This window comes from Taudactylus pleione, unplaced genomic scaffold (assembly GCF_031769625.1).
Source record: "Taudactylus pleione unplaced genomic scaffold, aTauple2 ptg000454l, whole genome shotgun sequence".
NCBI classification, from domain to species: Eukaryota; Metazoa; Chordata; class Amphibia; order Anura; family Myobatrachidae; genus Taudactylus; species Taudactylus pleione.
In genome coordinates this window covers 338974-366065 of record NW_028284856.1, presented here as the reverse complement: position 1 = coordinate 366065, position 27092 = coordinate 338974, and the positions used below count along the sequence as shown (strand labels likewise).

At 41.5% G+C, this 27092-nt stretch overlaps 1 protein-coding gene across 22 annotated transcripts in view; it reads right to left on the bottom strand.

Moving 5' to 3' along the window:
- Window positions 1-27092, bottom strand: part of CAMK2D (calcium/calmodulin dependent protein kinase II delta) — a 286873-nt gene that overhangs the window by 26680 nt on the left and 233101 nt on the right. For 4 of the 22 annotated variants that reach the window (XM_088448303.1, XM_088448288.1, XM_088448287.1 and 1 more), the window contains exons 13-15: window positions 18109-18146; window positions 8717-8770; window positions 7642-7686 (exon numbers count right to left, since the gene is read on the bottom strand). In XM_088448303.1, coding sequence (XP_088304429.1) covers window positions 7642-7686; window positions 8717-8770; window positions 18109-18146 — 137 coding nt within the window. Of the gene's footprint in view, window positions 1-7641; window positions 7687-8716; window positions 8771-15136; window positions 15170-18108; window positions 18147-27092 lie in introns of all 22 variants that reach the window. The other 18 variants (XM_088448282.1, XM_088448284.1, XM_088448283.1 and 15 more) reach the window with 7 other exon arrangements.

Genomic DNA, 27092 nt, shown 5'->3' with positions numbered 1-27092 from the left:
TTTACATTTACGAATACCTTAATGGTATTTGTGTGTGCGCGCGCATGCATATACAGTCAGGTCCATAAATATTGGGACATTGACAGAATTTTCATATTTTGGCCTCTATTCACCACCACAATGGTTTTGAAATTAAACAAACAAGATGTGCTTTAGCTGCAGACTTTCAGATTTAATTTGAGGGTAATTACATCCAAATCGGGTGAACGGTGTTGGAATTACAACAGTTTCAATATGCGCCTCCCACTTTTTAAGGGGCCAAAAGTAATGGGACTATCAACTCAAAAGCTATTTCATGGACAGGTGTGGGCTATTCCCTCGTTATTTCATTGTCAATTAAGCAGGTAAAAGGTCTGGAGTTGATTCTAGGTGTGACATTTGCATTTGGAATCAGTTGCTGACAACTCTCAATATGAGATCCAAAGAGCTGTCACTATCAGTGAAGCAAGCCACCATTAGGCTGAAAAATCAAAACAAACCCATCAGAGAGATAGCAAAAACATTTGGTGTGGCCAAATCAACTGTTTGGAACATTCTTAAAAAGAAAGAACGCACCGGAGAGCTCAGCAACACCAAAAGACCCGGAAGACCACGGAAAACAACTTTGGTGGATGACAAAAGAATTATTTCCCTGGTGAAGAAAAACCCCTTCACAACAGTTGGCCAAATCAAGAACACTCTCCAGGAGGTAGGTGTATATGTGTCAGAGTCAACAATCAAGAGAAGACTTCACAAGAGTGAATATAGAGGGTGCACCACAAGATGTAAAGCATTGGTGAGCCACAAAAACAGGAAGACCAGATTAGAGTTTGCCAAACAACATCTAAAAAAGCCATTACAGTTCTGGAACAACATCCTATGGACAGATGAGACAAAGATCAACTTGTACCAGAGTGATGGGAAGAGAAGAGAAGGAAAGAAACTGCTCTTGATCCAAAACATACAGTACCACCACATGGCGTGAGCATGTATGGCTGCCAATGGAACTGGTTCCCTTGTATTTATTGATGATGTGACTGCTGACAAAAGCAGCAGAATGAATTCTGAAGTGTTTCGGGCAATATTATATGCTCATATTCAGTCAAATGCTTCAGAACTCATTGGACGGCTCTTCACAGTGCAGATGGACAATGACCCGAAGCATACTGCAAAAGCAACCAAAGAGTTTTTTAAGGCTAAAAAGTGGAATGTTATGCAATAGCCAAGTCAATCCCCTGACCTGAATCCGATTGAGCATGCATTTCACTTGATGAAGACAAAACTGCAGGGAAAATGCCCCAAGAACAAGCAGGAACTGAAGACATTTGCAGTAGAGGCCTGGCAGAGCATCACCAGGGATGAAACCCATCGTTTGGTGATGTCTATGCGTTCCAGACTTCAGGCTGTAATTGCCTGCAAAGGATTTGCTACAAAGTATTAAAAAGTGAAAGTTAGATTTAGGATTGTTTAGTTTGTCCCATTACTTTTGGCCCCTTAAAAAGTGGGAGTCACATATAGAAACCGTTGTAATTCCTACACCGTTCACCTGATTTGGATGTAATTACCCTCAAATTAAATCTGAAAGTCTGCAGTTAAATCACATCTTGTTTGTTTCATTTCAAAGCCATTGTGGTGGTGAATAGAGGCCAAAATCTGAAAATTCTGTCAATGTCCCAATATTTATGGACCTGACTGTATATGTTGAATATGGAGGGAAAAAAACATGCTTTGATGCTATCCTAAGAAATATCTACATTATGTTCTCTTTTAATGATTAGATAGCCGCTAGAAAACATACCTAAAATATGCATTCATGCATGATCTCTTATATGTGTATAAGCGTATAAACAGTAGGTCATTATATATATATATATATATATATATATATATATATAACCACTAGGTGACTACTTCTTACTGTAGTGCACGAATAGAGCTCAGTAACATTTATATGTTTCTTATGCCTCTGGGTTCATTACTGAATGTGGTGCACGTTGAATGTTTTCTGTATTGCCTATTTAGCCCTAATTAGATAATGTATTAGGACATGTTTTCATTTCCTTCCTTATCTATTGGCATGCCTGGTTAATATACAGAATCAAAGATCATGTCTCTTGAATGGGGACATGCAAACTAATAGCTACAGAAGATTAAAGATTGGATTTTAACTACGGTTGGCCATTGCTTCATCTCTGGGGCTAGGAGCAGGAGCTCCACTTCTGTTTCTGCTGAGCTTGCCACTATTTTAAAACGATGCGATTTAATATAAAAATAGACCAATATTACAGCCAATTAGCACTGGCTAGATAACCACATCAAATATATTATAGGTACAAATGGACATTAACCTAAAAATAATGTCCATTTATTAACAGATTTGGTGCTGGAGCTTGTGAAAAGCAGCATGCTTCCATGATAGAGTGTTTGCTTTAGCTCTGGAACCGTGCGGATGGAGCCAACCAGGAGCCAGATCTGGTAAACCTGGAGCACTGCCAACAGCAATTTTAACTTTTAAGATGACAAGAGGCCTGAATCAGAGAAGGACTGAGTGTCAATTTCGGTCGCAAGCGGCTAATGTTTGCAGTCTGCGCATGCCTCAAAGTCACACTGCGCATGTACCGCAATGGTTTTGCAATTATGGTTGTAGGGAGAATTAGAATGCAGAGTGATTGACAGACAGTGACAATTTGGGGGAGGTAACAGGGGAGTGGCAGTTAAAACACAGGTATGTCGCAACTGTTTCGGGGGCGTGTTACAGTCAGCGACTGAATTCATATGCAGAGCTCCGGCAACTTACGTGCGATTGTCATTCTGAGTGACCATATGGTATCTCAGAAGTCTGATGATGTGCCTTTGTACACAAGTGGCAGACTTGCGACACCGCTAGTGGGCGTCTCAATACAAATCGTGGCAGCTGTGACATTTGCATATTTTCTCACAACCGCTGTTTACAGGATCACAGCCGTGATGGGATTTGCGTCCACCTCTGAATTAGGCCCAAGGATTGAATGCACATTTCCATGTCTTTATTTTAGTTAGGCCAGAAGTGTGTGCAGTTATTTTAAAAAGATTATAAAATCTATTGTTTGGTATGTTTTACAAAGCAATGACAAGTTACTCAGTTAAAGCTGTACCTTATAATTATTCCATGTGATCAGGTAGTTCACAGAGCAGGAACGACAGGCAGCAGGAAAGCCTAAGCTTCTGAAGTTGACAGCTATGTAGCATTTGTCAGTGACACTACAATCTGATTAATTAGAATGCCTGCCAAAAAGGCTGAATGCTTCATATTTAAGTCAAAAATATCTGACAAAACAGGAATTGCCCAGATATATGAATTCTGGAACAAAGTCAGTTTTTGCTATAAAATATAGTGGATGTTGATGATGCACTGACTGCGAAGACATCACCTATAAGAAGATATCACTACAGCAGAAACAGTCCGGCACATATTCAGTACAGCCAGGGTAAACAATCACAGACAAGCAGTGGCGGTTCTAGGGGTGGGCTAACAGGGCTGTCGCCCGGGGCGCTGGCCCCTAGAGGGCGCCACTGAGTCCCCAGAAGGTAAAATTTTTTTCCCATAATAAAAAAACCCCCAGCGCTGGACCCCCCCGCGTTGCCGTGCACCCGCTGATATTTGTTATCAGCGGGCACCCGGCTCCCTCCCTGCAGCGGCAGCTGAAGCTCACTCCAGAGCTCCGGCTCCCGCATAGAGCACTATGGGAGGGATATCATGACGTCTCTCCCATAGATCCGTGGTGGAGCCGTGGTCGGACCGGACGGCAGCGGACGCAGGAGCGGGGCCTTAGGTAAGTATTGTGTTTGTATTTTTTATTTTTCAGAAGGGAGGCATGGGGGCATTACTACTGGGGGCATGTCTATAAGGGGGCATTACTACTGGGGGCATGTCTATAAGGGGGCATTACTACTGGGGGCATGTCTATAAGGGGCATTACTACTGGGGACATGTCTATAGGGGGGCTTTACTACTGGTTACATGTCTATAAGGGGCATTACTACTGGGGCATTACTACTGGGGGCATGTCTGTAAGGGGCATTACTACTGGGGGCATGTCTATAAGGGGCATTACTACTGGGAGCATGTCTATAAGGGGGCATTACTACTGGGGGCATGTCTATAAGGGGGCATTACTACTGGGGGCATGTCTAAGGGGCATTACTACTGGGGGCATGTCTATAGGGGGGCATTACTACTGGGAACATGTCTATAAGGGGTCATTTCTACTTGGGGCATGCCTATAAGGGGGCATTACTACTGGGGGCACTACTATAGGGGGCACTAATGGGGGCATTACAAATTTGGGCACTACTATAGGGGGCATTCCTACTGTGGGCACTAATATAGGGGGCATTATTACTGGGGCACTACTAATGTGGGCACTACTATAGGGGGCACTACTACTGTGGGCATTGTATTAGGGGCACTACTACTCACTACTGTGGGCCTTGCATATAAGGGGCACTAATTTGGGCATTGTGTAAAAGGGGCACCACTGTGTGTCATAACATGAATAAGGGACTAATGTGTGATGTAATTTGAATTGGGGATACTGAATTATAAAGAGAATTACTGTGTGTGGCACAATGTAATATACAGGGCATTACTGCGTATGGCATAATGTGTTATACAGGGCATTACTGCATGTGGCATAATGTGTTATACAGGGCATTACTGCATATGGCATAATGTGTTATACAGGGCATTACTACATGTGGCATAATGTGTTACAAAAGCCATTACTGCATGTGGCATAATGTGTTATAAAAACCATTACTGCATGTGGCATAATGTGTTATACAGGGCATTACTGCATGTGGCATAATGTGTTATAAAGGCCTTTACTGCATGTGGCATAATGTTATATACAGGGCATTACTGCATGTGGCATAATGTGTTATACAGGGCATTACTGCATGTGGCATAATGTGTTATAGAGGGCATTACTGCGTGTGGCATAATGTGTTATAAAGGGCATTACTGTGTAAGACATACTGTGTAAGGCGCATTACTGCACATGGCAATTATTAGCCACGAGGGGAGAGCTTGGGGGAAGTCCAGCACCTTCATGAGTGCTGGGCACGCCCCACAGTGTGATGAATTGGGGGTGTTCCGCAAGGACACGCCCCTTTCTGGAAGCGCTTATGCTTTCAGCCCGCGCAGTGGAACGTCATCTACAAAAAGTTTTATTTGTATTTTTTTGGGGTGCAACTGTGAACTTTCGCCCTGAGCTCCACAATGTCTAGAACCGGCCCTGCTGACAAGGAACATATAAGCTGGTCAAGATGGTCAATAGTGGGATTTAATGGGGAGTATTTTTCCTAATACTATCTTCAGCTCAGGATGAACTCTCCAGTCATGCCCAGGAACAGTCAGGGCTCAGTCACACATTTTATCGCATAACCTTAGAAAATGGGTAAAAATGCATAAGTACATAAGCTCGCTAATTTTGGAGTTTTAATACATTATACGCTTTTTATTCATTGTGTTTTTTTCTAATACAACCGATTTTAAATTCTAAAATTTTAAATAAGAATGCAATGGTGGGAGTGAGCCCATAATAAAAACTGTTCATTGTAATTTTTAGGAACTTTTCAGGTGTTTGTCTGAAAACGGCATTTAGGAAGTAGATAGGTGAGAATGAGCCATCAGTGCTATAGAGTCACTGATAGTGATAGCAGATATCCATATGAATAAGTATCATTAAACACTATAGTCATAGCTGTGGGAAACACCACTAATAAGGTATTGTGTGTGACTTGCTTACTTTACTTTCATGTATATTATTAAAGACCAGTCTCCGTAGCCTGTGAGTTGCCGATTAGCTTTGTTTAAACTAATGTTACTCCACCTATGCATTGCGCTGACGTGTTGCACTTTTTACTCTTAAGTTGTTTAAGTCTGTTTTGTTTTTCATTTTATTAAATAGTGAATAATGTTAATATACCCATATGCATTTAAGAATAAATTACTGATCTATCTGTTTAAGTATATAATTTATAAGATTTTTGGTGTTTATATATTTGATTGAATTAATATTATCTTAAATCAGGGGTGGGGAACCTTTTTTCTGCTGAGGTCCATTTTGATAAATATAACATTATTCGCGGGCCTGGTGCAGACCATGCCCCCTCCGTGTGACATCACACAGGGCAATCGCTGGTGATTAACTGAGGATGCTCCGGGGAACTGTAAGGGCAGCGGTGTGACCATCTGAAGCGTCCTAAGGATGCTCCTGGTGGCACTGCTGCATAGATTCTGGCTGCAGGGTGTCATTCTAGGCACCGTGCTATTCAGATGAGGCTTGCAGAAAAAAGCTCTGAGATATATATATATATATATATATATATATATATATGTGTCTTTTTCTATTCTTATTTATTGATTCTTGCATTGGAGATTTGCAGATACAAGTTGGAAGCTTCCACTGAGCATTAGCTTCAATAGGCCAAATTCAAATAAGCTGTCAGGAAGGACTCTTCTGTTTGCTCGCTAGAGCACTTCTGATGTCTGCTGTTTGTCCGAGCAGCACTTGAATTTTGAATTGAATCTGTTTAACTCTACTCCATCTACATATCATCATCACACAGCCAGAATCCCTTATTGGCAATTCAAAGGCAGTAAGAGATGATTTGTTTTAACGACTTTTTTTTTTTTTTTTTTTTTAGCACATATTGGCTTATGCACTGTGCATAGAAATAGACTGTGTGTGTGTGTGTGTGTGTGTGTGTGTAGGGGGGGTTACCCTCCTGTATATTGCAGTTCCATTTGACTTGGCAACAAGCCAGATGCAGTAAGCCACCAAGGAAGAACCATAGACCAATAAACATCCACAAATCTCAAGCAGAATCTGAGGAACATGCATACGGTGCACACAGTTTTTCAATGCTCTTTTATACTTCCCTTTATTATATCTATGAGGGACTACACTGTAAGTCAGGCAGTGGGACAGATATTACCTTACATGACTCAGTCACTATTTCAATGCTGAAATTTGGGCACTGAGTCTAACTGATCATCATGACTGTATTTCTGCAAAAAAACACTTATGTATAACAACCAATTTAAAGTAGTTACTGCACAAAAAGAAACATTAACCACAACTAATAACTTGTTTAAAATGTAGGACATATGACATCTATAGAAATAAAAACAATACATTATATATTTTTTGACTATGCTACAATTCCACAGCTGCCCAGTTGTATAGCAAGTGAAACAGATAATGGTAACACTTTATTAACTCAAGAATAGAAAAGTAGTCAGAACAATTTGTTCATGCAGAAATGAAAACAAACAAAAAAATAGAATACAAAGTGGAAATGGTGTGTAAAAACAATGAACATTAAGAAATAAATAAAAAATACCTTTATAAAATACCTGAAATGTAATGTATTAAGTCTCTTTTCTATGTCTGGTTAAGAGACATTGGGTGGTTTGGAAAAGATGTCCTTAAGGACTTTAGTTACTAGTATATGTTTGGGAGGCATTTACTAAATGAATCTCTGTAATAAGTGGCAATATAAATATTCAAGTTTAGTGAATGTCTCCCACTGGCAATGGACTAAAAATTGTCAAATTAGTTTGTTGATGAAATATGTAAATTGTAAAGCAAGATGGAGTTGATTCTTTCCGAATACCTTATTTCCATCAGCAGGGTTGTGGATTACGGTAGTTTGGGGCTCCTGAGTAAGAACAGAAAGAAAAACAGTACCTATTGGTAAGTTCAGTTGCAGAGGCAAAATGCACCTATGTAGGAATGCTGACAGCACTAAATAAAGGTGGGGTGCTGTCAAAGAATGAGCCTGGAGATTGACCCTGGGCGAAGAAGAAATCTGCAATGTTACCTACCAGAGCAGCATGCAAAGACCTTATTCAAGATCAGTGTGTAGATGTAAGAAAGCCTACTCTAGGCACGCTAATAAAAAGAACAGTGTGGCCTTAAGAAATGGATTGCATTATACTTTTAATGTACTCATTATGTAGATGTACATAGAAGCATTAGAGGAGAGCAGACTGCTGAAATAAACTGCACACAGCAACTAAAGATTACACCTAAATCTTTTCACTTTCATGTTCTCCACACATTGTGCATCTGAAGTAGAAGCTATGGTTTATGTGGTTGCATGAAAGCAATTTGCATTATATTGCAGAGATTAAACAGTGGAGAAAGAGAATATGATGTATGTGCATGTAACAACCTATTCAAAAGTCACCACATTACATATAATATGTATTTGTTCTGTAGGCTGATTTGTTTTCTTTTAAAATTATTCATGGCTCAGCCAGTCTTATAATGTCTGACAGTGCCTTTCATAGCAGAAGACTAAAATCTGAATAAGGTCATTTTGTCGTTGCCTAGCGATACTTTTGTTAGCTCCCCTTGATGTCCAAACCAGATATTAGTGAAGTAATTTTTATTAGGTTAGGACATCAAGATACACTCATCAAAAGGAGAGCTAATGGCAACACAAAGCACACTCTACCCACACTGGGACAACTCATGCAAGTGTCTGATCTGTTGCCAGTACTATTTCTTATGCCTGCAAATAGTCTGTTACTGGAAAAACACACTGCTACACAAGGAACTTCCCCCCACAAAACCACAACAACAAAAATGCAACGGTTTTAGATCTTCAAATGCAAATAAAAGTAAAAGCAAAAGAGCAGAAAAGAAAAATATATACTCCGGGGGGAAGAAAAAGCTAATTATACCAGAGGCGGGGTGGGATCTTTTGGGCTTGTTATTACGTTGGTTTTGTTGTTTATCTGTGGATATGCAGAAAACAGAAACAGAGAAGAGCCTTAGACTGTTATAGGCCAAAACACATGTACAGTAGGATCATAGAAAAGTTTCAATAGATCATAAAGTTATGAACAAAAGTAGCAGTCACTCAGAGTGGTTAAAAGGAAAAGTTTTCAAACAATGTGCTGAAACTTCATGAGGGGAAACAGAGAAAAATACAGGGAAGGGTGTAATCAGGGACGGCCCAGCTGAAAAAGTTTGAAAACTTTTGAATTCATTAATTGCCACCTATCCTAACCAAAATGTAAACCTGCACAGCAGTATTAGACAAGGACGCTTTTTATTTAGAAAGAAATGTAGCAGCATTCTATACAGACTTCAAATATACTGTAAAATTGATATATTTCAGAAATACAGCAGATTTAGGGGCATATTCAATTAGGCGCGAAAAGCCGGAAAAGTTTCGTCTGCCGTACTTTTCGGTGACTTTGTGTGTTTTGGAGGTGGAAACTTATTGTGGGCGGCCCCGCTATTCCCCATATTGAATTTCAAAGGATGCGAAAACGGGACCCGGCGAAACTCATAAAGGTGAAAAGTGCTAGTTTTAAAAAACATAAAAAAATGCACCTTCAGCAAGCACCTGCAATCAAAAACACCTCCCCCATACTTGCAGACCCCCCAAAAGCTTAATTCGCTAGTTTTTAAGTTTGAACCCCAACTTTGTACTTTTTCGTCCCCTTTTTCAATGTTATTTTTTGGTGTGTTATTTTTTTTAGAATTTTTTTTGATGCAAGTAACCTTTGGGGACCTGTTCCACAGGTGCAGGGTGGTTTCCCCACCTTTGCACCCCAAAACCACAATTCTGCACTTTTTTCTGCTTGGTTTCATAGGCAAATCTTTTTCGCCTATACCAATGCATTGACTTTCCGCGTAGGTGAAAAGTCTTTGGAATTGAATACGGGGATAAGTTTTTACCTGGCGAAATGACGTCATCTGCGAAACTTTTTCACCAAAAACGGCTTATCGCGGCTAATTGAATATGCCCCTTAGAAGACTGTTGAACCAAACTTTGTGCAGAGAACATAAAAATTACTAAATATCACTTAGATATTTCACCAGGCCTGACAAATCACTTGTGTTCCTGTACATAGCAATTGACTGTAATTAGCACTCACAAAATACAAATTTCCCCAAATTTTTCAGACTGGAAAGATACCTTGAAATGTAATCACCTTTTCCTCAGAATAATACAGTCATTTTAACTAATAAATGCTTTAATATAGTGTGATATTTTATATTCTGCAAAAATAATTACAGTTAAAAGGCATAAATGTGCATCAAAATAAAAACATTATGAATTTGCGGTTTATACAAGAATATTGCGTTTATCCCATTAGATTATTCTACTGGGGCAGTAAAATGCTGGTATACAAAGCTCCGTACTGTACTAGTGAGTGTATAAAATCTCCAAGATGGAAAACCCTTTTTAAGTAGATATAAACCCCCTCCCTTCAACCCCCCCCCCAAAAAAATAAAAAATAAAACCCCCAAAACCCAGGGCACAGTGCTTAAGGCGTGTGGCTGGGCTTCAGCTGGTCTCTAGTATAACATTGCATCATTTGTATAAAGGCGCGTATCCACTACATGATCGATTGAACAATTACGACATCGTTATCGTTCATTACTTGTGCCTGAATCGTCATCGCCTGAACATGCAGGCCAACCTGATGAGATTGTCAGGTTGTGCACGTTTGGGGATGAGAGAGGGTGCCTGCACTGAACAACATATTGTTGAGTGGGGGCACATTATCCACTGCACAGGATGGTGAACGATTACAATGTTGTAATCGTACAGTCGTTCCACTCACGTGTAGTGGATATGCACCTTAAGACAGCCAAGTAACTCAAAAATCTTATAATGATTCTGGCATGGAGACATGGGAATAGGTTCAAATCTGTTCCCATTGATACAATAGTTGAAAGTTTAACATGTCAGCCAATGAAAAGCATGGAAATTATATTAACATTATAAGACTTTATAAGACTTTCACCTTTGAAAAAGGAGGACCAGTGTTGGTTTTATGCTAGTCTAAAGCTGGGTACACAGTCGTTTAGTGTGCAATTCGACCCATGACCCCAGCGCTGACGGGCAGTCATACTGGGTGGTCCATACACACTGGGTGATCCGGTGCATGACCGCCCGATATGCAGGTTCCCACCACATAGCGCTACATGGGAGCGTCAGCCGCATCGCCTGGTCTTCCTGCATGTACAAAAGATCAGGTGACGCGGCTGACGAACCCCACAGGAGCGCGCACTACACGATGTAGTGCATACACACTGCACGATATTGACGATTTGTCATTTAGATGAGTCGGAATCGGCCTTATAGTTATCAATATCATGTAGTATGTACCCAGCTTTAGACCTCTTAAAGAAGTAGCAAGTCTTGTTTCTACAGTGTTGAGTGTAATTTTCCAACAATATGCCCGGCTCCATTAGCTCGACTGAAATAACTGCAATGGTCAGGGGCCCTGTGATCAGTTTGTGTGTGAAAGACAGATAGCATCATTACATAATTAGTGACAGCAATACTGTAACTGTGTATTGCTGTATATCATGTTTTGGTAAAATTAGCCTTAAGGGCTTTCAAAAGAGAATGTAAAGCACTTAAACTAGGTTATATTATATGCAATGATTTATTAGTCGCAAAGCTTTACAATTAAGAATAAAATTGAGCTTAGTGAAAAAGAAGAACATTTGATTGTGTACATATTTAGAAATATGCTTATCAGCAATAAAGTAACTGCTATTAACCAAGGAAGCCAGCATAAACTGAGGTCAAAATAGAATTTTTAGTACACTGCAGTATTTTCAAGCCAAAAATAAAAATCACTACTTCCTTTGTATAGAGCATTTTGTGCTGTACCTCTCATTTTCCAGAACAAATCTCAGCTAAAATATTACAGGTTACTTTCCTAATTTGTTGAATGGTGTCTTGCCAAGCATTTACTCTATAGCACCTCAATCATAAAAGTGTTAGTAAAGGAAGGTTGGCCTGATAGTGTGAAATTATTCAGTACGTTATTGTTGTTGCTCATTAGTAGGTGACATAAAAAAAATGTGATACGAAGTTAAAAGTGGATTATCTTTTGTGCTGCTAATCGACGGACAAGGGGAAAAATGTATCTTTGCATATTTGTAAATAATGCATATTTATTAAATTGCCAATATGTACATTTTAAATTTATCCAAGAGACTGCATACAAATATGTAAATATTAGATAAGGGAACTACAATCGTAAAGGGGTTGGACTATCTCTGGAAATCATTTACCACCAGCAGCCAATGGATTCGAATAAAAGAGGTGTTCCTTACAGAAATGTTGTCACATGATTGGATGTGAGGTGATCACATGATGCTCAATCAATTATGTACTACCTGCCCTCTTTTTCTAGGAATACTGGATGCTCAAGTCTTTCGGCCATGGTTATTAAATAATGCCAGCTGGGAGTAGCCCAACCTCCTTAAAATCAATTATCTTTCTCATTATCTCTCTTCCATTAATATCAGTGTTTCAGAAATCTTTTATAATTTATTAGGGTACATTGGGTACAATATTGGTGCATAGTGATGTCACATCATATCCAATATTTAGTTATATATATTGCAGCTAAGAGAGCCCTCATACATCTAGCCTCAGTGACGAAAGATGCCTGGGGAGGGTGAGCCACCAGGTTCCGTGCGACTCAACTAGTGCCAAGCATCTTTGTTACCCAAAAATGAGTCTTAGTCGCGTTTGGATGTGACAAACCACTTCCTGCGACTGTAATGATTAATTTGGTATGTGACTGAATCTCCATACGAAACACAACAGAACTTGGCGTGGAAAATCATTGTGGCCAATGTATTGTAGCACTTTGTATATAGATTCAACCTCAGTCGCACACAGAGTGTTGCATGTCAAATTAATCAGCGTACTTTCCTGAAGCAGTTAGTCTCATCCAATTGCGCATCTTCGGGCGGTACTTGGTGTGTCAAGAAGGGCTGTTTGGTGCAACTGCAACAATAGTGTATGAGATATGAGAACACATCTATATGCCCAAAAACGGGCAGAGGTGATAGAGGTTTTGGGCACAAGGAAGAAGGGGAGAATGGAGTTATTCAGCACTTTCCTAACATTCCAATTTTAAAATTTGGAATGAAGGGTTATTACCGTGAGAATTGGGACATGGCCATGTCAAAAGGGGCTAAGTCACCTCTAACTCCATACCATAATCTAAAGATCAGCAGTGCAGAGCAGTGGGGAGTGAGACATACATCAATCCACATTCCAATCAGTGAGGACAAACATCTTAGCTGAATGGATGGCGGACTATGGCCTGATTCAGAGATGTACCAAATTTTACGCAGATCGAGCAATTGTATGCTATTGCACATGCATATAAGCCGCACTGCACCCGTGCAGTGATTGCACTGCGATTACGCCCGAGGCATAGGTAGTCAGTGTATGGGGGAGGTAACAGGTAACACAGTGTGTGTCTTACAGTTTATACGTTGTTACAGGGATGTGTATAAATATAAATTAGCCATTGTGATCTCCTGTGCAGCATGGGAGCTCTCTGCCTGTCAGGAGAGCTGCTGTATTTGAGACAGGACAGACCTGCCGCGAGGACTGCATGGCTGGTCAATGTGCGTCGATGTTACCGATATTTACGTCGGTACGCAATGTAGTACGCAGATGACAAGGTAGCAGTGGGCGTCCCTATACTCAGGCAAGCTTTGGAACTATTAGCATGTTTTCGCAGCTGCAGTCCGTGCGAAATCGCAGCTGCGATTGCATTAGCATCCATCTCTGAATCAGGCCCTGTGTTGCCTAAATCGGGAAAGTTAGGAGGTATGGATGAGGGACTCACTGCTACTTGACTGATAAATTTAATTTCACTGAAGTTTATTTTATTAGTTAGAATTCATTTATAGATAACATTATATAAAGTATATGTAAAAACAAGCAAAAACAAACCCTAAAAACTAAAGCATTAATTATGCCCCTGACACCTTTAATCTGGGTCCTTTAAAAGAAAAGAAAGTCTGCATTAGGGATCAATATACTATAAATGTATGATTAAAGATATTCAGAGATTAAAAGGTTTTAAAAAGGTGTTACTACTTACCACTGTTCTTATTCCAAAAATTAATTAAGCTTACCCTGTGTAATTGACACACAATTGCTATTAACACTACAGGTGTTAACAATACATGTCTTTAAACATGTGTTTGGTCTATCTATAATATGGGTCTCATTCTAGAGTCTGCAATTGCATAAATACTGAAATGTAATATGAGGGAGGGTTAAGTGTTTTTTTTCTCCCGTATCTGCACTAATGGCTTGCTGTCACCCATTTCTATGATTTAGTTTTCTTAAACTTTTCCCTTTTTTTAAATTGTTTGGTTATTTGCAAGAATTGGGCGGTAGCAGTTTGTATGGGTCAGCCTGGCCATTGGGATCCACTATATCTAATATTGTGCTGGTGTCTGGTGATGGTGGGGAGCAGTCCTGACCCAGTTCCCAGGCTGATAGACATGGTGTACAGCAAACCAGTGGGCTTATCCATTTCTTCCCCTTACTGTCAAGATGTCTCCCTGTTCCTCTCCTTCCCCGCTCTATTCTCAACCCCTTTTCTCTCTCGTTAGCACATGCTATTCTGGTGCTGGCCCCCGTCTGTGTAGTGATCATGTAGGAGAAGCAGACAGAGTAATCTGCTTCTCACAGCAATTGTCTACAGAAGGAGGTAAGTATAGTCGACTGTCAGTGTAATGTAGGGGAGGGTATTGATGTAATGTAGTGGGGTGTAATATGTAATATGTGTGTGGGAAGTGTGCCTGTCATTCAAGGGTATGGCCAAGTAGCAATTGTGCTTATGAAACCTGCAGCAGTGGATAGTCAAAGCTGCAAAAAAGGTAGAGGAAATTGTCCCAATGTTGTAGCATAGGCCCTGCAGACATTAGCCTGGACACATGAACTGCTCATATGTGACAAGGGGCTGGAGAGTCGGGGGCACAGGTGACAAGGACCTATATATATATATATATATATATATATATATATATAACAACTATATATAAAATGTAAAGTAGGTGGAATGCCATCTGTTGTCATATGTGGGCTAAGGGCCAATGGCGTACTACAGCACAGGGCCCCATATTATCTTACTCTACCACTTGTAAGGTGGAAGGCAAGTATAAATCACTGGTAAGTGAAAATGGGTAAAACAATAACTTCATGATATATATATAACTATCTACACAAATGAAAATAGTAAGCATGGGCTTTTTATTGCAGCACAACCACTCTACTGTTATGAGCAAGCATTTAGCAATTTCCTCACCGTCATCTGAACACATGAACTTGATTTCCTTTTCTGAATTGATTATTCAGGAAAAAAAAGGGGACACAAAATAAAATGAAAGGAAAACATGAGTGGTCGGGATGTGGATTTGTATTATTTATATATACCATAGCCTAAAACACAGTAGTAGGAGTAAACAGATGCTGATCTATGTACACAGGTTCAAAATGATTAAAGCTTTGTCACAAAGGCAAAAAACCCTATTTAGTCACAAGAGTCGAACACATTTTCGATGACTTCAAAATAAGTATAAATAGTGTGACATTAAAAGGATATTCCCTAGGTAATCCTTTAGCCATTGCCTATTGAGGTGCTATTTTTAATTCTGATTATTTGCTTAGACCTTATAAACCAGCGTTGTTGGAGACACCATTACTTGCAACATTGTAATTGTACAATTTGTGGCTGGAATGCTTTTCTCAAGCTGTTTCATCAATGTATTCTTTAAGCTGATCTCCCCCCAGTGACAATGTCTTTATAAAGTGTAAACGGTTTATGTGACCTGCAAGAGACCAGGCAGAATTTACACAAGAGGCAAACACAGTTCCTGCTTTGTGGAATTCCTCAAACTCCCTGTCCATGCTCTGACATCCTGAAATCGCCAGGGTTAAGTAGGTAGTTTTCAGTATTCTATTGGCACCAGGTTACTTTGTAGATTGCGTTGGTACTTTGTTTCTGCTATGCTTCAACTTTTTCAATGAACATACAGTTGTTGAAGAACCATAGCCTGCTAGTACTGTTCTCTACAAGGCAACCAGCCTTTGAAGGTCATCTGCATCTCTAGATAATTGCTTCTATCTTAATGTAACAGTCCTGTTTGTTCTATAGTCCTCAGATGGTTACATGCTATCCATCATACTCAAAAGACATTCAAGACTTAGGTGGGGAGTTCGACTGGGGTGGTACACCTGTAAAACCATAACTTATGTGTCCTAAGAAGAACCCAGAAAGCACAAAACCCGGGCATATAAAAGATGCAGTCAGCATGTTGTATTCTAGGTTTCTACCAAAACCTATTCTCTAAGAAATCTTCTGCCTCATTACATGAATCAAAACCATCCCAACTGTCAAATTGCCTTACTGAAACATGTCCTCAAGATTGTGGTCAAGAGTCCAGCTTCAGATCTCGTTACACATGGGGGACCAGGTGGAATACCTTCTGGAATACATACTGGATACTCAATGTACCAATGCTGCTCTTTACTTAATCAAGAGAAAAGGGTGCAATCTTAAGAAAAGTTTCTGGGAACCAGCTAACAATGTCCATGTTCAAAATTATTTAAAGCTTAACCTATGGCACCTAATAATTCACTAAAATGTTACCCCATTAATGGTGGAGACGTCTAAGGATCATCTAGAGATGAGTGTGCCCAGACAAATTTCTTTTCAGAAAGCTAATACCTTGAGCAGGCTCAGTACAAAAACCTTGCCACCTACATCTGACACTAACTTTCTGAAATTACCATGTTATAATTAAACAGCTCCTACCATTCAGTCATCCCCAAATTCCTTGGTACAGATGTGTCCACATATATCTATCCTACAAGTAGCGTTACACAACGCGTGAGTGCAGTGTGACTCGGTAGCGCAGATCGTCTTTTCATGCAACCTTTTCCTTTCAAATCCGTCCTAATCCCACAGTGATGTGAATAAGACACACAAACAGCTTCTGCTGATTAAAATGATATACGGTATTCCTATATTATGTGTGCAGCTGATCTCTGCTTGCTGATTAGAGAATAGCATCAGCAGCAGGCATTCCTCAAACAGTATTCTACCATTGGAGTCAGTCTGCTTCAGGCTGCTGTGATAATTTAGCAGATTAGTATCTTCTGTTGTCCAAAGATAGTTACACTAGTGCTGCCCACTATTAGAAGCCCATTAAAATGGAGCCAAAACAAAATGGGTATGTCGTAAGTTAATACTCATACATAAATGGTTTCAAACAACAAAGAAATTGTTGGATGGAGTTCCTCATTAATATCTACACCACCAACCATTGCACTATTCAGAGCGAGTTGTGTAGGTGGCTAGCAGAGGTGTCACCAGACTAAACAACTGCCCGGGACATGCATTCAGTTACTGCCCTCACTACATACCACACTCTGCCCAATACTCTTTGAATTTGTATCCAACGGTATAAAGCATAGCCACAAGGTTCTCTATGCTCAGTGGCTATTTCTATCTAATGCAGGGTTTCCAAACTTGGACGTCAAGTCCAGGTTTTAAGGATATCCATGCTTGTGCATGGATGATGTAATCAAACTGACTTAAGTACTAATTAAGTCTTCTGTGCCTAAGCATGGATATCCTCAAAACCTGGATAGTTAGGGTACCTTGAGGACCAATTTTGTGAACCACTGGTCTAATGGAAAATATCCAGTCATTACTGTATACATAACGCTTCAATGTTTCAAATATAGATCTGTAAATGTCAAGATATAGCTTAGAATTGTGGCAAATAACCTTGGACGTGTAGCAAATTTCAGTACATTGAATTATCTTGGAGTGACATTTCTACAAGTCATGTAGGGATTACTAATGCAGCAAGAACTGATCAGTTGGTTGCAGGCTATATTTCATAGAGCTAAATCCAAAAAGTGAGGGAGGAATGGGTAAAAGAACAAATGGTCGTCAAATATCAGCTGAAGTAAACGAAAAAAGTTTGATTTACAAACGTACATTTTTATTGTATTCCCATACAGTTAGTACATCTTCAAGTAGACAAAGCTAAAACAACAAGGTAGCCACCAACACCTTGCTCTTCTCATAATCTTAGAGAGCATCCTGTAGTGTGAAAACACTATTGTATCATGAGCCCTTCACATTAGTCATCATTTCAGCTTTACCACTAGATGACTTTGCTTTGCCTGGGCTGCTAGGTCCATGGAAGTAACACTGGAAGAGTATCTTGGGAATGATTAGAATACAGTTTAATGATCCAAACTTACCTTGACTCCATCTGGCTTCTTCAGTAAACTTCTTGCTGCTGTAAATGGATAAAAGCGCTTTATTAAACAGAATTTCTAGGATCACTTTGGCATGTTGCATTATTACCATGTAAAAGAGAAGAAATTATACCAAATGTTTTCTTGTTTCTTTGATTCAGCTACTTCTTGAGTCAAGCTTCAGAGAATGATTTTAACTAGCTTTACCAATGGGTTGGATCCGGCATCCGGATAGTCAGAATGTGGACGGTCAGTATACTGATAGGCAAAATCCAGTCAGATTTTGGTAAGTATTTTAATCTAAATCTTATCCCTTACCTAAACCCACCCCTCCACAGCCTAACCCTAACCCTCCCCGTCGGAACCTGTCGGTATTGTGACCATCTGCATTCTAAATGTCGGGATCCTGATTGCATCCATTACCAAGTAGCAAGTTATTATATTAAAGCCTTATTTATAACTTACATACTATTGTGAGATATTTCTGTACTTTGTATTAATTTATAGTATATATTACAAATAAATATTGCCATGTACATAAACAAACAGTATGTAATACTACAAATGAAGCCATCATGCTGAACATGCTAATTTGGGATGTGTCTCCCGAATTTTGCGTGCCAGAGAGTGGCCCTGATTCAGAGCCGGACACTCTTTCAGAGTGCTCGCTCTGAATCAGGGCGTTTTTTTTTTCTTTTGTTTCGGCCTCTTGGCCGCTCGCATAGCTGAGGGTGACCTTCCACACCTTATGCTAGCGGCCAGGTGATGGTCGCGACCATCAGGGCTTGCGACGAGACCCTTGTGGTAGGGTCTCGTTCCAGCAAGCCCCAGTGAGCTTCCGGCTCTAAACAGAGCCGGAAGCTCACCACTGACATCACAGGTGATGTCAGTGGTGCCTCCCGCAAACGGCAGGCGTTCCTTCGGGAACGCCTCCGTTTGTGTAGCCACCCCCCCTGCCCGCCTCCAAAACGGGGCGAGCTGTCAATCAAAATCGACAGCTGGCCAGTTTTGGTGCGAGACCCGTACCGACGGAGCGACCGTCGCTGGCCAGGTCTCGCGCATGCTGGAGCCGCTCCGGTGTGCGCATGCGCAGTGGGGGACTATTGACCCGCTTGCGAGCGCTATGCGCTTGCGAGCGGGTCTGAATCAGGCCCAGTGTCCCCACCAGGTGTCAAAGTGGGCCAGAACGGGGCAGAACTGCGTTCCGTCACTTCTATTTGGAGACAAAAACAGTTACGCCTCCTCCGACCCACCTCAGCCCGGTGCCGCAGGGAGGCTCTATTTGCCGGGCGCCCCGCTGAGATTTTGTCACAAGTGGGCGCCCGGCTCCTTCCCCGCAGCGGCAGCCGAAGGCTGAAGCTCGCTCCTGAGCTCAGGATCCCACAGTGTGCAGTGCACTATGGGAGAGACCTCATGACATCTCTCCCATAGTTCAGAGGCGCAGCCAGGCGGACCGGAGGCAGTGGACACAGGAGCGGGGCTTAAGGTAAGTATTGTTGTTTTTTTTTTCTTTGTGTAAGCAGTTTCACTATAGGGGGCACTACTACTGGGGGTATTACTAATAGAGGCATTGAATAGGGGGCACTGCATAAGGGGCACCACTACTGGGGACACTGCATAAGGGGTACCACTACTGGGGACACTGCATAAGGAGCACTACCACTGTGGGCACTGCATAAGGGGCACTACCACTACTAGCGGCACTGCATAAGGGCCACCACTACTGGGGTCACTGAATAAGGGACACTACTACTGTAGGCACTGCATAAGGGGCACCACTCCTGGGGCCACGGCATAAGGGGCACCACTCCTGGGGTCACTGAATAAGGGACACTACTACTGTAGGCACTGCATAAGGGGCACCACTCCTGGGGCCACGGCATAAGGGGCACCACTCCTGGGGGCACTGCATAAGAGGCACTACCACTACTGTTGGCTCTGTGTAAGGGGCATCACTACTGGGAGCACTGAATAAGGGTCACCACTACTGGGGGCACTGAATAAGGGGCACTACTACTGGGGGCACTGAATAAGGGGCACCACTACTGGGGGCACTGAATAAGGGGCACTACTACTACTGGGGGAACTGCATAAGGGCACTACTACTGAGGGCACCACTACTGGGGTCACTGAATAAGGAGCACCTCTACTGGGGGCACTGAATAAGGAGCACCTCTACTGGGGGCACTGAATAAGGAGCACTACATCTGTGGGCACTGCTACTACTGGGGGAACCGCATAAGGGCACTTCTACTGGGGGCACCACTACTGGGGTCACTGAATAAGGAGCACCACTACTGGGGTCACTGAATAAGGGGCACAACTCTTCGGGGCACTATCACTGTCGGCACTGCATAAGGGGCACTACCACTACTGGGGGAACTGCATAAGGGGCACCACTCCTGGGGGGGCAATGCATAAGGGGCACTACCACTACTGTGGGCTCTGCATAAGGGGCACTACCACTGTAAGCACTGCATAAGGGGCACTACTACTACTAGGGGAACTGCATAAGGGGCATTACATAAGGGGCACCACTACTGGGGTCACTGAATACGGGACACCACCACTGTGGGCACTGCATAAGGGGCACTACCACTACTGGGGGCAATGAATGAGGAGCACTACCACTGTGAACACTGTATAAGGGGCATTATCACTGTGGGTACTGCATAAGGGGCACTATCACTACTGGGGCACTGCATAAGGGGCACTACCACTACTGGGGACACTGCATAAGAGGCACCACTACAATGGGCATTACATAAGGGGCACTACTGCTGTGGGCATTATGTGTAAGGGGCACTACTACTGTAGGCACTATGTGTATTAGGAGCACTACTGTGGGCATTGTGTATAAGAGGCACAAATGTGGGGATTGTGTAAAAGGGGCACTACTGTGTGTCATACATGAATAAGGGACACTACTATGTGGTGTAATGTGAATCGGGTGAATCAAGATTGTGCTACTGTGTGACGTAATTTGAATTGGGAATACTGTGTGACCACGCCCCTTTCTTTTTTCGTCACGCGCCTATGGCTTTCCCTTTTTTAAATAAAGGGTAGAGGGGGGTGGTGAGTTCCACCACTTCTCTAGGACCACTTTAAGCACTGGTCCCCACACAGATTCAGTTGCGGCTTCATAAACTTTTAAGTACTTTGCTTTGCTGCTGTATTATTGCCTGCTAAATGTCATATTGAAATCACATGAACATATGGCATTTGATAAATGCAATATATTATGTGTCTTAAAAGCATAGGAGTGCTGAATAATTCAGCAATGCCGCTGAACAGTATATAATGAATTCTGTCGTAAAAGGTATTTAATCATAACACTGGAATAGATCATACATGAGAAAATGGAATTGAGTAATGCTGTAAAATGTCTTCTTATTTTTCTAACACAAACATCAAAAGCAGATTAACTTAGTATATGTATATAATTTAATTTAGTATATAATTTAATATATCATTAGCACAATTGCAGTGGTTAGAAGCAGTTGCAGCAAATCTGGAGAACCCTAGTTTAAAAGCAGAGTCAAGCTTATGCTGTCAGGAATATAATTAACTGCAGGTCAAGCAGACTATGGCCCCTCATTCAGAGCCGTACGCTCTGAGCAGAGCGCACGCTCTGAATGAGGGCCGGGCTCCATTTTCATGGAGCGTCCTCCTGGACGCTCGTATAGCTGTGGGTCACCACCCACAGGCTATACGAGCGTGCATTTTGATGGCCGCGATGGTCGTGACCATCGCGACCATCGAAATTGCGAGCCGGAGTCTGCGGTTGAGGTTTTCAACCGCAAGCTCCAGGTGATTTTGGCTCTATCAGAGCCAAAATCACTCCCACTGACATCACTAGTGATGTCAGTGGGCCGTCAGGGAGGCACGCCCCCGGCACGCCCACCAAAGGGGGCGTGCTGTCAATCAACATTGACAGCACGCCCCCTTTGATCGGACACAACGAGCGAAGGAAAGTCCTTCGCTCGTCGTGTCTGGCGCATGCGCACGACGGAGCTCCCTCCGTCGTGCGCATGCTCAGTGCAGACCATCGACCCACTTGCGAGCGGACAGCCGCTCGCGAGTGGGTCTGAATCAGGCCCTATGCTTTTTTTTCTTACAAATTATTTCTAAACATCATTTAACTGGATAATAGATGAACATATAATCTAATACTGGATGATAAGGAGCAGCACCAAACACTGTCCATTTCTGTGTATCTCAGAAATCTCAGATCACGTAAGTAACCACAGTCAGTCACCCAAGGGAAAATAATGAATATTTTGTGGTGCAGAAATACTGCAGGCATCTAGCAGGGTGTTTGTTGAAATTCTCTGCAGGTCTTGACTGTACAGTAATTTAGGAATGGAAGATGAAGATCTTTTGAACAACAAATTCTATTAGAGCTTTCATTTCTGCAGTAAGACAAGTTGCTACTGTATATGTTGGTGATGTAGCTGTCTATCATAAAAGTACAGCACATTTCTAGATGTTGTATGGAATAAGTGTCATGTAAGAAACAATAGGTTGCGTATTAATTTTATCTGGCATTGTAATGTAAACCATAAATTTTGCCTTATAGGTAAGAAATGTTTCTAACTTTTGTATTACAATAACACTTATGAGGTGTTGTAGTATATGCACAAACCATATTGGCCACAAGTACATATAGTATATTTTCTTTTTCCTTCATATTTTATTCATGCATGTAAAACACTCTTATGAAAAAGACTCTTAAGCGGTGATGACTGATTTTTTTTTAATTGCCACTTATTGTAGCCATAAAAAATACCTATAGCTGCAATTTATAAATAAAAAAAATATCACTGGAAAAGTTACACCTAGCTGCACGGAGCAGTAAGACTATGACATTCAGTTTTATTATGGGATAAGGGAAAATGAATGAAAAATATGCAAACTGGTGGATGACACTATCAGCAGCAGTTTATAGCAGGCGGTAATTGTTTGTTGTGTAGGGGAAAGTGAAAGGCCTACAGTCTGTGAAAACAGTTTCCCCCCAAAATAGTTTTTTTACCCTTTGGTAACTTGGCCTCTGCTGTAAGTGTGGTGCTGTGCATTTTGCTTCCTGTCACCCTAAACATGAAGGGGCAGATAACGCTGCCATTTCTGCATTATAATTTGAATGAAACTTTGCAAACCACAAAACAGTTGGGTTTTTGTACTCTTACTAACAATGACACTGGTGATGTGGATTTATTTCTCAGTTTCAAGTTTTTACTGGCCAAGCTTTTATAATGCTAGCATTGCTCTTATTTGGCCAGGTTTCTTGAGAGACTAAGTTTTCCCTTATGTTCTTACAGTTAATTATAAATCATGCGCCAGACAGCAAACACACTAGTCTACAAGCATAGGTGGACAGGGGATTGGAACATTTCTAGAAGAAAAAAGAGGATGTCAGCCTTGAAGTAGAAGTGCAAGGAAAAGTTCTATATGTTAATAAAAACAGACCAGTAGAATAAATGATTCCAGCAAGCACAGATTAAAATGAAGATGACAGAAATCATTAACAATTTCTTAGAATCTTACCTCACATGAAACACAATCCACATAAAAGGAAAATTAGAAAAAGTAAAATTAAAAACACAGTTATAACCACAGTAGTATGAGCAGCTAATGTAAATGTCATGCATTGCAAACCTACAAAGTCATATTCAATGAAAAAAATCAGGTCTCATCTAAGCAAAAAGCTTTATTAATGGGCCTTATGTGCTTCAGGAATTTATACTGCAAATTTAATGTAAAATTTAGTGTCTAATGAAAACTGAATTATAATTTGGAGTGATCAGAAAACATACTATAGAAGCACTTTCTCCTACTAATATTAAATAACTAGTATTTGGGATCCATAATTTGCTGGGTCGCTAGCTATCATAAATGGCGTTGCAGGCTTTTTTCCTTTATCTTCCCACACCTTTCCATCTGACCACCCTGCCGTCTGACCACCCTGCCGTCTTTTGTTTGTCCCCCCTCCACATCTGTCTTTCGTCACTGTCCCCCCATCTGTCTTTTGTCACTGTCCCCCACCTGGCTTTTGTCACTGTCCCCTCGTCCGTCTCGCTCATCTCATGTCTGCCCACCTCATGTATCTGTCTGTCTGTCCCTCCCCCACTACTGTATGTCTCTCTCACTGTCTGTCTATCTCTCCCATCACTGTCCCTCCCACCTGTCTTTCTCATCTATGCCCCCCTTCTCTCAACTTCTCAGTTTGTGCGCAGCGGTCTACAGAGGGAGCAGTCTTGTGCATCCAAACAGAGATATGGAAGAGGGGAGGGGGGGGGGGGGAGGCTGTGTTGTGTCTGGCAGCCAGTGAGAGCTGACAGGGGAGGAAGAGGGCAGAGACTTACTATAGCTCTCAATGCACAGCTGTGCTGGACTACATTTGAGCATTATACAATAGATTGTTGATTTACACTGTAATACCCCATTTCCACCTAAATTCCGGGTCTGACCCGGAGTTGGAACAAAGTTCCTATCCGGATCAGACCCGGAATTTTGCCGGCGCCGTCTCGGGATATTCCCGAGTCAGCGCCGCTCACATCGCAGTCGGGTCTGCATAGACCCGGCTTTTGCGGAGTGAAAGTGTTCGCTTGGAGATGACGTCATCTCCAAGCGCCACTGAAGCCGGACCAATCGGCCGGCTAGCAGCGCACTCCAGGTCATCGTGACCCGGAGTGCGGTGTTCTCACAGCAGGGTTTCACGGGCTGCGCCCGTGTTAAACCCTGCTAGTAACCTGGGTTGGATTGCCGGGTCACTCGACCCGGCGATCCAACTCTCTCCCCTTTTACACCAGGGAGCTGCCCGGGTTAACCCTTCAAAAACCCGGGTTTTAGCTCCGGTGTAAAAGGGGTATAAGTCTTGTTAGATAATATATAGTATCTTTACTAAGATTGTATTTATATTGTTTTTGTGCCTCACTCATTTACTTTTAGGCATGTTTCATGAATGTCCATTTTCTATAAAGTGCTGTGCACAACTTGTGGTTACATCATGGGTTGACTGATACAGTTTATATTTTTGCATATGTAATATTTAGGCAGATATATCAACCCACTGAACACACCTGCTCAAATTCATCCCTTAAGGGGTCATTTCAATCATTTGATAGTTTGTGACATACATTAATGAAAAACTAAATAATAATACAATCCTTACATATAACTAAACTTAGAAGCAAATATACTAATAGAATTGTCTATATATATATATATATATATATATATATATATATATATGTTCTGCTTTCAAGATATGTGTTGAATATATTTAATTAAATAGAACTTTTGGCTGTTAAAACACGAAGGACCTATATTTAAAACATTTGTTGTAGACCGTTGAGACGTTCATATTTGTCATTGAATATGCTCAATGTGAACACACACTACAACTAAGAATGTACCATATTTGTTGAACAAATAATTATTAATTAGCACTTTTATCAAGTACTTTACCATAGTAGACTACTTTGTTGTAATATGATGAGACTAGTAAAAGCATTCACTGTTGCATGAAATCTGATGGCACTAATGAGGAGTTAGATTTGCTAACGGGTGATTGATTTAGTTGCACAATAGACTTTTCAATTATCTTCTACATAGGATAGATTTACGAACCAGTGGTCTGTCAAGGCTGCCGAAGATCGACAGCTTTGACCGATCGATTTAAAACAGCAAAACAAATAAACCCTAAACCAAGCTGGCTTAGCCTTTATTTCTATTTTGCTGCTTTAATTCCATCGGTCAAGCCTGACGATCATTGCCGGCATGGACAAACCGTGGGTTAGTATATCTACCTCATAGGAGTAGAATTGGTTTAGAAATTATTTACAACCCGAAACATAGGTCTGTACAAAGTTAACAACCATGTTAGCAAGTACCACATTTTATTCAAAATTGTTTCGTTCAAATTGTGAATTTTGTAAAACAAAATTTTTTTTACTGCACATTTCGTTATCTTGCATCCAGTGCCTGGCATTGCAGAAATACTTAGTAAAGTTCACAGAAGAACTAGAATCGGTCATCTGCAGTCTTGGCGAAGACACATTGGGCCTGATTCAGAGCCGCTCGTAAGCGGATGCTCGTTCGTTCCGAGCGATGTTTGCCCAACTGCGCATGTGTACGGATCGTAATACGCATGCGCGAACCAGTGAGTGCGGACGAAAATCGTTTGTTCGCTAAATAGCGAATGCCTGCTAATATGAGTGACAGGAGGAGGCGTATGTGGGTGGTAACAGGGGAAGGTGCTTGAAAACGGGGAGTGGAGATCAGAACGCAGGCGTGCTTAAAGGTCAAAACGGGCGTTTTATGGGTGTGCATAATTAATACAGCAGCGTCACTGACCACGTCACTGGGTTATTTCATAGTCAGAACTGCTCGCAAATTTGTGGTAGGAAAAACCAACCACAAGAATAGCGAGCAGTTCATACGCTGGTCGATGTACTCTATTAATCTAATAAATAGCGGACATGACGTAGGATGCGAGCGGCCAGGGGGCGTAGTTATCCAAAAAACGACCGCAAGTTTTGTTCGCTCGTTCAGACCTAGAGGCGTGAACAGACCGCAAAGAGCGAACGGTTCATTTGAATAGCCACCCCTATTTTCTGGACGAGCGAGCGCAAATAGCGTCCGGTTCTGAATCAGGCCCATTATTCAATACAAATATTTTCCAAAACTATGTTAATCTCATCTCTTATAGTTAATTGGCTATACCAGTGGTTCCCAAACTTTTTCGAATCAAGTTTTTTATTGAGAGATTTGGCAAAAATTAGATTAAGTAAATTGTGCTTATATGTCACCTTTAGGTTCCGTTTTGTGGTGGTTGGCAGGGCTACGCTTCTTTTTTGTCCACATATCTTTTGATTGGCAGCCATTAGCACTGCTTTTGCCTATCACACTGACTAAAAATCATTTAATTTGCTACCTGACCACCAACCCTAGGCACCCCTGCAAGTGCCCTGAGGCACCCCAGGGTG